At 39.0% G+C, this 14,917-nt stretch overlaps 1 protein-coding gene across 1 annotated transcript in view; it reads right to left on the bottom strand.

Moving 5' to 3' along the window:
- Nucleotides 1–14,917, bottom strand: part of adam19b (ADAM metallopeptidase domain 19b) — a 43,998-nt gene that overhangs the window by 3,569 nt on the left and 25,512 nt on the right. The window contains exons 7-17 of the mRNA XM_079838228.1: nucleotides 14,834–14,899; nucleotides 11,471–11,542; nucleotides 11,218–11,384; nucleotides 8,388–8,472; nucleotides 8,154–8,290; nucleotides 7,872–8,049; nucleotides 7,675–7,764; nucleotides 5,168–5,363; nucleotides 4,474–4,582; nucleotides 1,458–1,671; nucleotides 1,224–1,301 (exon numbers count right to left, since the gene is read on the bottom strand). Of these exons, the coding sequence (XP_079694354.1) occupies nucleotides 1,224–1,301; nucleotides 1,458–1,671; nucleotides 4,474–4,582; nucleotides 5,168–5,363; nucleotides 7,675–7,764; nucleotides 7,872–8,049; nucleotides 8,154–8,290; nucleotides 8,388–8,472; nucleotides 11,218–11,384; nucleotides 11,471–11,542; nucleotides 14,834–14,899 (1,392 nt within the window). The remainder of the gene's footprint in view (nucleotides 1–1,223; nucleotides 1,302–1,457; nucleotides 1,672–4,473; nucleotides 4,583–5,167; nucleotides 5,364–7,674; nucleotides 7,765–7,871; nucleotides 8,050–8,153; nucleotides 8,291–8,387; nucleotides 8,473–11,217; nucleotides 11,385–11,470; nucleotides 11,543–14,833; nucleotides 14,900–14,917) is intronic.

The raw sequence follows: 14,917 nt of genomic DNA, 5'->3' as shown, positions 1-14,917 counted from the left end.
TTGCACCTCAGTATTGTTGTACATAAACAGGATGCAATAATAACATAGAGTGTAAATTATTATATTTCTTTAAATTTTCAAATGGATGCCGTCTTAATGGGACAATAAAAGCCCTCCCTACACCTACCCTTAACCCTACCCAATAAATACATTTGTTATTATTAAACATTTCATTAGGCACTTTATTTCCACTTTTAGAATATTTTCTTAATTTTTATTGAAAGTAAATGCATTCCGATGTGATATGTGATGGAAAAAGAGAGAAGAGCGAGCTCTGCAAAAGGTGGAATCGAACCCGGGTTGATCGCGTCAAAATCAAGTTCCATGAGCCTTACTCTCTACTGACTACACTGAAGACATTGAAACATGTACATCTTTTTTAATCTAGTGTGGCCCAACCAGGCATTGTTAGGCAGAGCTAGTGTAAATAGTGCTTGCCAACAAGGTGCGATATTTGCACTTGGTGTAAATAGACACTCTGAAATAGGCACTATCCCTCCTAAAAGTCCTTGGCTTTATGGTTTTTTGTTCTTTTAGAACCATGACAGAAAAAAAAAATTATTCCTTTAAAAATGCACACAGGTTGGGAGCAACATGAGAGTGAGTGAATTATGAAAAACTGTCTAAAACTATTTCTTTAAACCCTACCCGCAATACAGATATTCATTCTGTTGTCTAAAGTAATACAATGCCTTATAAAGTCAGACAAAACAGCCGGTTCAATGGAATTGATTACACCAATGAAGTCTGATGTAAGTTTAGCACAACTCCGTTTCACACATGCCAATTTCCCTCACAATTTTACGTGGCTGAAACCACACCCTTAAATGAACTGATCTCTTGAATTAGCCAAAATGATATACCGTCAAATTGGAATTAGTTTCTATCTGCCATTTTTGTCAAAAATGAGTCATTCACATATCCTTATTCTGTGACAACTTATTTACATTATGTGATGTTTTTGTAAATAGTAAAGGATTTTTTTAATTGACTGTTATAGAAAGTATTTATGATACCATAGGAGGAAATGATGCAAACAGGAAATGCACTGAGACTCGGCAATGGCCATGTATGTATAAAACGTCACAAGTGTTGCTGGTATTGTCCAAAAATACCTTTTCTTTCCATGCACCTTGTTGAACGTGTGAAGATGCACCAGAACAATTACACCACATTTCTGCAGCTCAACCATCTCTATGCAGAAATAAGTAATATGTACTTACCCCATGGCCATGACATTTGGCACTGCATCCATCTGCTTGCAGGAAAGACGCACTGCGGCATTCCCCTTCGAAACAGATCTGTTCGGATAGTAAATGAAGTGAAAAGGGAGTGTAAGAAGAGGTCCTCCGATACACTCATAGCCATTGAGTGGCGTAAACCTATTGGTGAGACAAGGCTAAAAGACAAAACTTTGATTGAAGAGGACAAAAGATCTGTATGTGTCCAATACCCACCGCATTCTCCCCACATTTGGTCCCCGGCAGAACCAGGCCCGGGTCTAGGGTGTCATTCTGGTTGTGCTTATCGTGACCGTTGTGGTACACATGTGTCCCTCTGCACAGGATCTTCTGTTGACCGTTATAGATGTTGGTGTCTATGGCGACGGCGTTGGATTCTATTGGTTTGCTGGCAGCGCTCTGGCACTGAATCTTCCCACATTTAGCATTCCTAAACAGAGAAGCAACAGCACGTCTTTGGATGGCTCACATAATGATGACTTGCACTACCGGAATAATTATGATTTTTTAAATGGGTTTCAAAGAAGTCTCTTATGCTCAACAAGAATGCATTTGGTAACACTTTATTTTACAATGTCCTTGTTACATGTTACATGTACTTACCATAGTGATAACATTAAGCATAACTACATGCAACTAACCCTCAACCAAACCCTTATCCTACTCTAACCCTATAGTAAAAACATGTAGTTAATTACCATTACTCATGACACCTTAAAACAAAGTGTAACCCTGCATTCTTTTGATCAAAAATAAAGTAAAAAAATAGGGTAACACTTTAGTTTAGGGTCCAATTCTCACGATTAACTAACTATGACTTTTACCTCAATAAACTCCTAAAAACTGCTTATTAATAGTAAGGTAGTTGTTAAGTTTAGGCATTGAGTAGCATTAAGGGATGTAGAATATGGTCATGCAGAATAAGGCATTAATATGTGTTTTATAAGTACTAATAAACAGCCAATATTTTAGGAATGTGCATGCTAATAAGCATCTAGTTAAAGGGGTGGTAAACCACGATTTCACTATTCTAACTTAAGCTAGCGTGTAATGTTGCTGCTTGAGCATAAACAACATCTGCAAAGTTACAACGTTCAAAGTTTAAAGCAAAGGGAGATATTTGCTTTTAAAGAAATCAGTTTCTAAGAACTACAGCAAACGGCCAGTAGGCGACTACAGACATTCCTCCAGGGTTGGTGACATCAACAGGCTCAATATTTACATAAACCCCTCCTCCGAGAATATTAAATAAGGGGGGGTGAGGCCATTTTGTATCGCGGCGCTGTTGTGGTATAACGTTAGTTAGGCTGGAGTGTTGTTGCCGCGATGCCAAGGAAACGCTGTTATTTTCATCCGGATTGCAGGTCTGGGGTACTTGCTCTGTTCAGCCTTCCTTGGGACGGGGGTGCGTTGCAGAGTGTTTAACATACAGCATGTTATATGCACGTGTGTATGAGACAGCGGGGAATCAGGCGCGCGCAGGGCTCCCTGCAGCACATCTAACAGAGGAAAACATCCACCGTCTTCGCGATTTCAATGTCAGATTTGCACAACGTCAGCTGCGTGAAAAAAACACTGCCAGTGCGTGGATGCACGACGCGCGCGCTGCACATTTCACGGAGGACAACACAAACTTCCACAAACTTCGCGAGTTCAATACAGGATATGCACAACGGCTTGTCCTGAAAGCTGGATTTACAAACAGAAGCTGTTCACGGGCCACAACCTGTAAGTCTGATTTATTTTTCATCAATGTGTTTTCCTGTAATAGGTTGTAGCAAGGAAGTAAACAGATGACAACGCTGTTCTGCAAACCAGTCTGTTAAATGCTCATTCATACTTAACGTTATCCGACGAACACCTATCGTTACAAACACTAACGTTAAAATCTCAACAGCGAACCTGGCATTAGTGTAAATTATTCTTTGATTAGAGCTTTTATGTATTGTTTATCTACAGGCATGCTAAACATGGTTCTGTGTGTGATTTGGCTAACTTACTAGTTAAAGCCAGTGCTTAGTGTTCGTTTTGGGTTAGTTCTTGCGACAGATATTTGGCTATAATCGTTCTAAAAATACAAAAGTAACAGTGCCATTCAGTAGCGATCACTATAGATCCGCAGTCTTTACTCTCGAGGACTGAACAGGTTCTGCTCGATCATCTTCACTCAAATGTTCTGGGTCTGATTCGGGCTCAGATTGGTGTGGTTTTATTGACGCCGTTGTTTCTAATACTGACCAAAGCACAGCCTCCGGTAAGGGGCGTGACGTTTCCGACGTGCACTGCGGTTAGCGAATCACAACACACTGGGCCAGCTAACCAATCTGAGCCCATTGCGTATTTTTGAGGGACTGGCTTCATACAACCCGGAAAGCATCAGACCGTTTTACAAGGAGGGACAGAGCAGTGTAGAATAAAGGTCAAATATATGAAAAATAAGGCAATTTTTTTTTAAACGAAGCATGAATACATGTTACAGCGCACCCCACAAACACAGTCAAGCCTTCAAAAGAATGTGTTTTACCACCCCTTTAATAGTGAGAAATGGACCCTAAACTAAAGTGTTACCAAAAACAGTAATATTTAAAATAACTGTTTTCTATTTCAATATGTTTTGAATTTTCAGCATCATTACTCCAGTGTTCAGTGTCACATGATCCTTCAGAAATCATTCTAATATTCTGATTTGCTGCTCAATTATTATTTATCCGCTATTATTGGTGCTCAAATATTAATAATGTTTTTTATTCTTATCAATGTTGAATACAGTTTTTGCTGTTTAATATTTTTGTGGAAATACAACAAACAGCATTTATTTGAAATAGAAATCTTTTGAAGCATTATAAATGTCTTTACTTATCATTTTTGATCCCTTTTTGATTCTTTTTTAATGCAAATTATTATTTTCTTAATGGTAGTGTATCACGGTTTCAACAAAAATTTTGAAATGAAAAGACTTGAACTTTCTTTAACATTGATAATAATAATAAAAGTTTCTTGAGCAGCAAATCAGCCTATTAGAATGATTTCTGAAGAGTCATGTGACCGAAGACTGGAGTAATGATGCTGAAAATTATAATGTTTCACAATTTTCACAAGATGACTGTCTTGGTGAGATTTCAAAAACATAAAACATTCTTTATTCCAATTCTTATTTTTGATGAGTAGTGTTTTTGTGTGTTAGTATGTCTGTGTGTTTTTTTGTTGTTGTTGTTAAGTAAATTATTCTCACCTTTCGGTGCATTTCCTGTATGCACCCATGGCGTCTTTGCCACAGTTTCCAAATGAATCACCAGCTTCATTTACTTTAGTGAAGCAAAGATCAGGAGCAAGACGGGCATCTAAGATATAGAGACAGAAAATGTGCAGCAGAAACAGAACAGAAGGGAATAGAAACATCTACTTACTTACTGGTTGTGTGAATGTTAAAATCTGTAGTATATCTCAGCTGGACTCAAATGATAGCAGCAGATGGCATCACATTCAGAGACTAAGATCACAGCCAAACACAGTATCTGTTCTGCTGTAAACTACAGTACATTGCTGAGTGGATTTCCACTGGAAAATGTGAAGCCATGAGAACACCCTTAGCCTACATCACTCAAAAAATACAGTAAATACAGTAATATTGTGAATATTATTATAATTTAAAAGAATGTCTATATATTTTAATAATTTATTCCAGTGACGCAAAGCTACATTTCTCAGCATCATTACTACAGTCTTCAGTGTCACATGATCCTTCAGAATTAATTCTCATATGCTAATTTGCTGCTCGAGAAACATTTCTTAGTATTATCACAGTTGAAAATAGTTGTGCTGCTTAAATTTTTTTGTGAAAACCATGACTAACAAAATATTGGGTGCTTGGTTTTATGGTGTTACTTTTAAATTGTGTTACTTTTAGCAATTTAGCAGACACAGACCCTTTCCCCAGAGAGAGAGGCACTGCTGCTCCAGCGTCAGACACATGCCCGTGTAACAGTAGGCACTGCCACCCGCACAACTGCTGCCATCCATCAGGTAAAAGTTAGCAGGGCAGGACTCTGATTTCCCATCGCAGAACTCAGGCAGGTCACAGGAGCCTGAAGGTGGACGACACATCACTCCTGGACTCTTCAGCTGGTCAAGAGTGCGACAGAACAAACTCGTATTAATTTAATACGTTTTTTTCTTAAAATAGAGCCAGGCACTTTTTAAACTGTGGACATTTGTGAGAAAAAAATATCCTAAAATACATGTCTATGTTCTAATAATAGTCTTACTGTTCTCTGAAAGCAAAACATTTAGCAGACATCAACTTGAATATAAATGGTTAGGTCTATTAGTTATCGAGATTAATTCATAAAAATACTTTTTTAATTTAAATTTTAACTAAAATTTTTTTTTTTTTATCAATTTATTAAATGTATTTAAACTTACCACTTAGTTCACCCAAAGAGGAAAATTCTGTCATAATTTCGGAAAACAAATGAAGATCTTTTTGATGAAATCTGAGAGTATTCTGTCCCTCCATTGGCAGCTACGCAACTACCACTTTGACGCTTCAAAAAGTTCATAAAGAGATCATAAAACTTTTATTCACATATAAACATTGATCAGCGAATACACTCACCTAAAGGATTATTAGGAACACCATACTAATACTGTGTTTGACCCCCTTTCGCCTTCAGAACTGCCTTAATTCTACGTGGCATTGATTCAACAAGGTGCTGAAAGCATTCTTTAGAAATGTTGGCCCATATTGATAGGATAGCATCTTGCAGTTGATGGAGATTTGTGGGATGCACATCCAGGGCACGAAGCTCCCTTTCCACCACATCCCAAAGATGCTCTATTGGATTGAGATCTGGTGACTGTGGGGGCCATTTTAGTACAGTGAACTCATTGTCATGTTCAAGAAACCAATTTGAAATGATTCGAGCTTTGTGACATGGTGCATTATCCTGCTGGAAGTAGCCATCAGAGGATGGGTACATGATGGTCATAAAGGGATGGACATGGTCAGAAACAATGCTCAGGTAGGCCGTGGCATTTAAACGATGCCCAATTGGCACTAAGGGGCCTAAAGTGTGCCAAGAAAACATCCCCCACACCATTACACCACCACCACCAGCCTGCACAGTGGTAACAAGGCGTGATGGATCCATGTTCTCATTCTGTTTACGCCAAATTCTGACTCTACCATCTGAATGTCTCAACAGAAATCGAGACTCATCAGACCAGGCAACATTTTTCCAGTCTTCAACTTCAATATATCAAATCACCCTGTTTGGATGAGCTCGTGCAAATTGTAGCGTCTTTTTCCTATTTGTAGTGGAGATGAGTGGTACCCGGTGGTGTCTTCTGCTGTTGTAGCCCATCCGCCTCAAGGTTGTGCGTGTTGTGGCTTCACAAATGCTTTGCTGCATACCTCGGTTGTAACGAGTGTTTATTTCAGTCAAAGTTGCTCTTCTATCAGCTTGAATCAGTCGGCCCATTCTCCTCTGACCTCTAGCATCAACAAGGCATTTTCGCCCACAGGACTGCCGCATACTGGATGTTTTTCCCTTTTCACACCATTCTTTGTAAACCCTAGAAATGGTTGTGCGTGAAAATCCCAGTAACTGAGCAGATTGTGAAATACTCAGACCGGCCCGTCTGGCACCAACAACCATGCCACGCACAAAATTGCTTAAATCACCTTTCTTTCCCATTCTGACATTCAGTTTGGAGTTCAGGAGATTGCCTTGACCAGGACCACACCCCTAAATGCATTGAAGCAACTGCCATGTGCTTGGTTGATTAGATAATTGCATTAATGAGAAATTGAACAGGTGTTCCTAATAATCCTTTAGGTGAGTGTATATACAGAAGCTAAATCGAACATGCTTGATGTGCCAGAACAAACCTCATTGGTTCTTGCAGAAGCTCAAATGTGCTGTGTAACACAAGAATGAACCTCATTGGTTCTCGCACGTCAAGTGAAAATGCTTGAGCTTCTGTTTACCACAACTGATGTGTGAGTTGATGAATGTTTATATGTGAATAAAAGCCTAAATTAAATCTGTTCAAGAACGTGATCGACTATCTTCAGAAAATGTGGACTAAACAGCTCCATTCATATGGATTAGTTTTACAATCTCTTTATGAACTTTCTGAAGCATCAAAGTGCTAGTTGTGCAGACTGTTAATGGAGGGACAGAAATCGCTCAGATTTCATTAAAAATAACTTTATTTGTGTTTTCGAAGATGAATGAAAGTCTTATGGATTTGGAATGACATGAGGGTGAGTAAATGATTTATTATTGGTTGAACTAACTCTTTAAAGAGTACTTTCATAAACTTATACTAAAATCTTTTAAAAACCCATTTATTCATTTAAATTCTGATGCAGCACCACAGGAAAGGCGGTCGAGACAGAAAGCGTGAGATGAGTTTGGCAGGGATTCACCTTGCACTCATGACAGCAAACTCCATGTGCACACTCAGCGCCGATCTTCAGCGTGCAGTTGTTGGCATTACAGCAGGGACTTGAGCACTCCTTTGTAGTAAAGGAAACAGAAACGGAAAATTTGAGTGTGAAAGATGAACCGGAACAACGGCGTGGGAGAAAACGAGACAGAGGAAGCAATGAAACTCTCTCCTGACCTCCACTTCTCCACAATCACACTCCTCTCCTTCCTCCAGGTATCCGTTTCCACAGCGCTGGCCCCCGTACATGAGCCTGGTGTCGGGAGGGTTAAACAAACACTTCCCCCCGCCGGAGCTCAGGTAGCGTTTCAGCTCCTTCTGATTGCAGGAGTTGAAGACTTGAGGGAATGGAGCCCTGAAGAACACCTTTGACTTTTATTTGATGTCGATTTTAAATGAGAATTCTGTCAGGTTTCATGCAGGTTTGGTATTTTACAGCATTTTTACGTTGGTTCTCACCCTGTGGCAGCAGCCATGATGCAGCCTCCATCGTCCTGAGCACGACAGCAACCTTGACTATCATGGCTCATCCCAAAGTTATGCCCCATCTCATGAGCCATAGTGGCAGCGATCCCCACAGCACTGTTAGAGTGGTCCTACAAAGAGAGGCAGACAAAACAAAAAAGGTGAGTCCAATAAAGGGACGTGCTTGGCAATAAAGACACAATGGAATAAGACATTAGGTAAATGTACCGAATTGACTCCACCAGACTGGTATTCAGAACACATGGCTTTAAGAGGTGCAAGGCCAATGATGGTGCCATGAAACGACACGCCCCTACAAATACAACAAAAACAATTTGTTCGAATACCAATAGAGCTATGGGACAACCAAATCAAACCAATGCACTGACTAGCTGAACAGATATAGGCATATTTAAAGGGGTATTTCATCCAAAAATTTATATTGTGTGATTTACACCCTTACATGTCCTCCCAAACCTTTTTTACATGGAATACAAAAGGAGATGAAGCACTATTAAACATCTGTTTCTCATCTAAGGATATCATATCACTTCAGAAGATTTGAATTATAGCACATGGGTTGCATAGACTAGTTTTAATATGATTTTATGTCCTTTTTGTAGATTTAGAGCCTGCATATTTTATTCAAAACTTCTCCTTTTGGGTTTGTTCATAACTTTGAGAGAACCTTGGCAGAATGTTAGCATAAGTTCTGAGAATATTCCCTGTTAGCTGGGTTTGTTCAGCCAATATTTGCATGCAAAATCCAGTCGTTTCAAGAATCCAAACGATTCCTATTCTCATAAGGGCGAAAGATTTCCACACACAGATTTTGCATCAGGTTCAGTCACATGATGAATTCGCCGCATTGATCTACAGAAAGCTTCATGCATTGCTACCAGGGCTAGACATTAAAGGGGGGGTGAAATGCTGTTTCATGCATACTGAGCTTTTTACACTGTTAAAGACTTGGATTCCCATGCTAAACATGGGCAAAGTTTCAAAAAAAAAAGTTGGACGTTTGTTGGAGTATTTCTGTGCCAAAAATACTCCTTCCGGTTTCTCATAAGTTTCGGAAAGTTTTTTTCGAGTATTGGTATATGTGACGTCAGATGGGGCGGAATGTCCTTGCACAGGCCGTACGGGCTCCTCTCCCGGTAGGGCGCGCGCGCGACTAGAGCGAGAGAGCAAATGCACGCCCATTATAGCGCTGTGCTCGGCTTTAGGGAAGCCGGCTGGGCTGCAGTCATAGGATGTCACGAAATCAACAATGTCAACAAAGATGTGTGTTTTTGGTTGTCCGGGAAACCCAAGACAAACCTGTACAGCTTCCCAAAGAACCCAGCGTTAATGGGACCCCTGCATTTCGGCGACGATCGTTTTATAAACAAGGCCCAGTTCAACTCTGGATTTGTAGCTCGTCTAACGCTGAAAGATGGAACGGTTCCAGCGGTTAATGTTGGAAGCAGGCGTTGAGTAAAGCTTCAAATGTCTTTGTGTTGTTAGCTATTGACTCGTTCATTCAAATGCGCGACTATTCCATTGTTTTTCTATGTAAACACGCACTAGTCTGACTTGCAAAACCGTTCCGCTTGCTACTGCTAACATTAAATCGCATACAGTCCATAAATCAAATTATATCCTCATAAACCATGAGTAAAGCCGCTATAAGCAGGTACCATTATAAGTTATACGTTTTACAGTACATACCATTGAGACGTCCTGCTGTAGTCGTCGTTGCTGCTTCTCCTGTTCAGTTTCAGCCTCTAGATCTGATTCTGGATCATATATGTATGTTTAAATCTGATTGATCTCCATGATTTATTTAGGATAACGTTTTTTCATGTTTAAGGATGTCAGAGCTTTCTCAGTTCTCAACGCAATCGCTGCGCGCTCGTGACACTCTAACTCCGCCCACACGATACGCCTCCAGCCGCTCGTTTTTTTCCGGAAAGACTCGGTACAGCGCATCTTTCTTTTATAAACATAATAAAATTAAAGACTTTTCGGAGATATGAAGGATGCAGTACTACTCTATAGGCACTCAAGATTGACATGAGATTGACTGAAACTGAGTGTTTCACCCCCCCTTTAACTTTTTGCTCCCCAGCCACTGTGGCTACTAGTTTTCCAAAGTTTCTAGCCCCTCAGCATTTTCACTGGCCACAATTTTGACATCAAAGCCATAGAGGAAAAACTGCCATATAGATATTTTTTTAATTATCTCATAATTTGTCAGCAGGGATATTAGACTGCTGTCACTTTAAGACCTGATGCCCGGATCCATTTTACCATTACACATGCGTTTTCTTTCTCAACTGTTTATGTTCAATTAAACATAACTGACTGTGTTTACGTGAATACTCACATTTAGACATTATTTTGTGTGTATTCGACTGTTTAAGTGCTATAAGCAGCGAAAAAGAACTCAATTTAGTATTGAGAGGCGACTTTATGTGCGCCTACTTTGGTTGTGAGCACAAAATCTGCAGGAATGAGTACAATTATTCGCAATCCAACACCGAGATACACACACCAACAATATTCACCTGGAGCAAATGAAACGATTGATTGAGGGGAGGAGGGTTTGTGTGTCAAATCATTGTCGGAGAGTGAGAAAGCACAGCTGGTATTGTGTATCTATTGTGCGGTGTTGGAAGCGTTTCAGATATTTAAGTATCAGTAAGTATCGAAAAATCAATATTTTTGACAACACTACGTTGTACTAAGTTTATTATTTCAGATTCCTTTTTAAAAGACTACAAATGAAAAATTGTATCCTATATATTATACTTGCCAAAGTGGCTAATAGGAGCGACTGCGTTACACGCCACTACTGAAATCCACCTGCATTTGACGGCGGGTTGTTGGGTGTTACCCGCACTTCACAAAGGACAAAAGACATTTTTGACCACAGAATTTTGCTGAAACGTGAGTTTTGGAACGTGAGTGATTAAATGATAAGAGGATTTTAAAAATTATCCTTTTAAAAACAGGATCCTTATCAGCGATCATTCTAATATGTTAATTAGGTGGGAGGAGCTACAGTGAGACTGACGTTACTAGCTGAGCGTTGTCATTGGGCAGCTGTGGCAGCTCTTTCCTCCTCCAGGCCAGAAACGCACTCAGGGTGCTGTAGGGGTTGTCGGTCACACTGATCTTGTCTTGATCGTTCCAGATCTCCAACCGGATCAGAGCCACACGGATGTTCAGTGCTTTGTAATACTGGCAACATCAAGTCACATAATATATTAGAGTCCAGATGTGTGATAAAAAGGTGTGTTTAATAGTACCATTCACGACAATCTCACCTTATCTACAAAGTTAGCTGCTTCAATCAGCCTCATTTTGGTCCTTTCAAAGTCCCGACCCTGATTCTCAAACTGAAAAAGAGACACGATTAGGAGGCATCTTTGACTTAGATGGTTGAAATGATCTTTCGTGATGACTCTATCAGAGCAGAGGACAGTTATTCTGAGTCTTTCTGCAGAGTCAACAAACAGACAAGACTGATCTAAAGCTCCAGAACTGTCTGGTAATTGTCATTGTCGTTTTCCAGACACCTTTCTCCCAAGCAACCACCTGGCACAAAATGTTGATGATGTCTGTGTGATAATAAGTACGTCCTACAAAAACATGACAATAAAAACCAAGGACAGACTGTCTGAATCCTGTAATGACAGAAATAAATATTGAGATTATTATTTGCGGTGTTTGCTAAAGAGCTATTCTTCAAAAATAGTGCATTTTTCGAATAGGGCCAGTAAGTAACCACCTAGCAACACAGATCACCCTAGCAACATGCTAATGACCACTCATAACTCGGCAAATGTATAGCAACACCTTGGCAACAACCCAGAAAGCACTAGCATTATGGTGGCAGCTTTTGCATGGGAATGCATATTTTATTTGGAAAAATTTACAAATTCAGTCACATTTATTGTTTAAAGGTGCACTATGTAACTTTTCCGTCCGCTAGAGGTCGCCTATTCAAAACAAAGGCGTAGCTTGATGACGCCAAGTTTGAGCGCAGAATCTTGGGACATGTGGTCTTCACCTCACAGCCGGTTAAAAAGAATTCGGGATAGGACTCGGGCAGAAATCATGTTCATGCGATTATTAATGTTACTGTAGTATGAAGCAGAGCAGGACCGAGTGTTGTGGGAGCTGAGAAAGGCCGCTGGAGCGCTTGTTAATGAGATGAGCGCAACACACGCCTCGCAAGCAGCAATTGACCGTTCTCAAAGACCCGCCCCCTTTAGTTACTGTTGCTATGTCCGGCAAGCCATGGCGCTCTCACACTACACACATGTTCTCATGTAGAGAAAATACATCGCGGAGCAAAGAGGACACTGACAACACGTCGACAAGACAGGACAGAGCAAGTTACTTTTGATATGAAACAAAGTCTCAACTTTAAAATGTTAATTTTTTAAAGAAATTTAAACAATAAATAGCGTTTTGTGGCTCTTTAATGTGACGTGATCGCTGTAGCGCCTCAGTTAAAGCTGCTTGTGAACCGATTATCTCTTCATTCTAGTTCATTGATAAGCATGAAATAAACATGAATGAACACTAAAAGAAATGTTGTTTCAACCGCGGTAAGATGTCAGTACAAACCGTTTTCCCACCGACATTAATCTACTAACTCTCCTGACTCCTTTGTCGGACAAAACGGCAGATTCTGCAAATTTTCTCACTATTTACAAATAGTTGGAAACATTTGAGATATTGTAAGTACTCAACTGAACAAAATATATAACACTGGCCTAGTGGTTTTTGAATATTTTACTGCAAAAATGTTGCATATTGCAGCTTTAAAGATACACTACGATTCAAAAGTTTGGGGTTTTACAGTAAACATAGTAAAATTGTGAAATATTATTATTATAACTGCAAATTGCCTTATGCTGGAAAATATTAAATCTAAGATGGATATAGGAGGTGTGGTTGGTGCTGTGTTCTTGGATTTTAAGAAAGCTTTTGAAACCGTAAATCATGACATTTTACTCTCAAGGTTATCAAATTTAGTTATGACAATTATGTGGTTTAAATCTTATTTAGAAAAGAGAAAACAACGTGTAAGGGTTATAAATGCTACATCAGAATATCTAGATTATAATATTGGAGTTCCACAAGGTTCTATTTTAGGTCCATTATTGTTTAGCATATATGTAAATGATCTACCAAATGTTTGTCCTCCAGATGTTGTATGTCAATTGTATGCCGATGATGTTGTCTAGTATGTACACGCAAAAAATCAACAAGAGGCTGCACAGAAATTAACTGATACAATGAATCACATTTCAAAATGGCTTATCAAATCATGTTTACATCTGAATGTTAAGAAAACGGTCTGTATGTTTTTTTACAAAAAGGCCAAATCATGATGTGAAAGCAGACGTATTCATTCAGGGACAGAAACTTGAGGTAGTACATGAATTGAAATACCTAGGAATAATAATCGATTCTCAGCTCTCTTTTAAAAAACATGTGAAGAAAGTGGTAAGCACAGTAAAATTTAATTTAGCGAACTTTCGATTTATCAGAAATTGTTTGACTAAAGAAGGTTGACTAAAGAAGGTTGCACAGTACTTGGCTTATTTCATAATTCATTATTCATGAATTTCGATGATTATTCCGCATTTATTCCGCATTTATTCCGCATTTATTCCGCACATTACATACTGTATGACTACCTGGACACAAACATGGAAGTCTATTCTTAAACCTGTTGCAATCATATATAAACAAACTCTCAAGGTTCTAGATAAAAAGCCAAATAGTTTTCACCATTGTAGTATTTTAACTAAGTCCTCCATTTTAAGTTGGGAACATTTGATACAATTTGCTGACTTAGAACTTGTTTTTAAGATTTTAAATGGTTTTAAAGATTAAATAACAGGACGGTATACACGAGCCAGTACTAGGGGTGATTGTAATGTACTACTGCGAAGAACTACTTTTGGTCAGTTATCTTTTTCTTTCAGAGGAACACATGAGTGGACTTCCAACGGAGCTTAAATAATTAAAATGTATAACACGTCATTGTGGTTTCTCAAAAAACCTTAAAAAATGGTTACTGTCAAATCAAAATTGTGATCATAGGCATTTGGGTACACTATTTTTGTTTCTTTTGTTTTGTCTTGTCCCTAACATCAACCTGCCAAGGGACTACGGATGAAAATTAGCCAGTGTTGGCTAAATCTGGCGCATTTTTACATATTTTATGTATTATTGTGTATTGTCCCTGATTAAAGAATAAATGGAAAAATGAATTAAATTAATATATTTTAAAATGTAATTTGTGATGGCAAAGCTGAATTTTCAGTGTCATGGTCCTTCAGAAATCATTCTATGTTGATTTGCTGCTTTTTTCAAGATTCTTTGATGAACAGAAAGCTCAAAAGGACTGCATTTATTTAAAATCTCAGAAATCTATTGGAAAAATATTTTATAGATGTTAATACAATTATTAATTACTTCCACAAAAAAAAGGTGATCGAACACAGACTCCAAATGTTACCGAACAGTAGTGTACATTTGTAAAGTATCAGTCAAAATCAACATGGTGCAAAACACCAACTTCAGCAGTTTGAAACAGTTTACTGAGTATCTCTTTTCTCTCAAAGCTCCCCAGGAAGTTTCTCAGCTGATGCCTTAAGTGATTTTACCTCTGCGTGGTCGGCCACCAGCATCAGCTCCACGTATTTCATGTTACTGCTGACATCCCTTCTTTCCTGCAGGAAGAGATAGAT

The sequence above is a fragment of the Gobio gobio genome (assembly GCF_949357685.1).
Source record: "Gobio gobio genome assembly, chromosome: 16".
NCBI lineage: Eukaryota > Metazoa > Chordata > Actinopteri > Cypriniformes > Gobionidae > Gobio > Gobio gobio.
The sequence above is the reverse complement of the archived record's forward strand: the minus strand, read 5'-3'. Positions and strand labels throughout refer to the sequence as shown.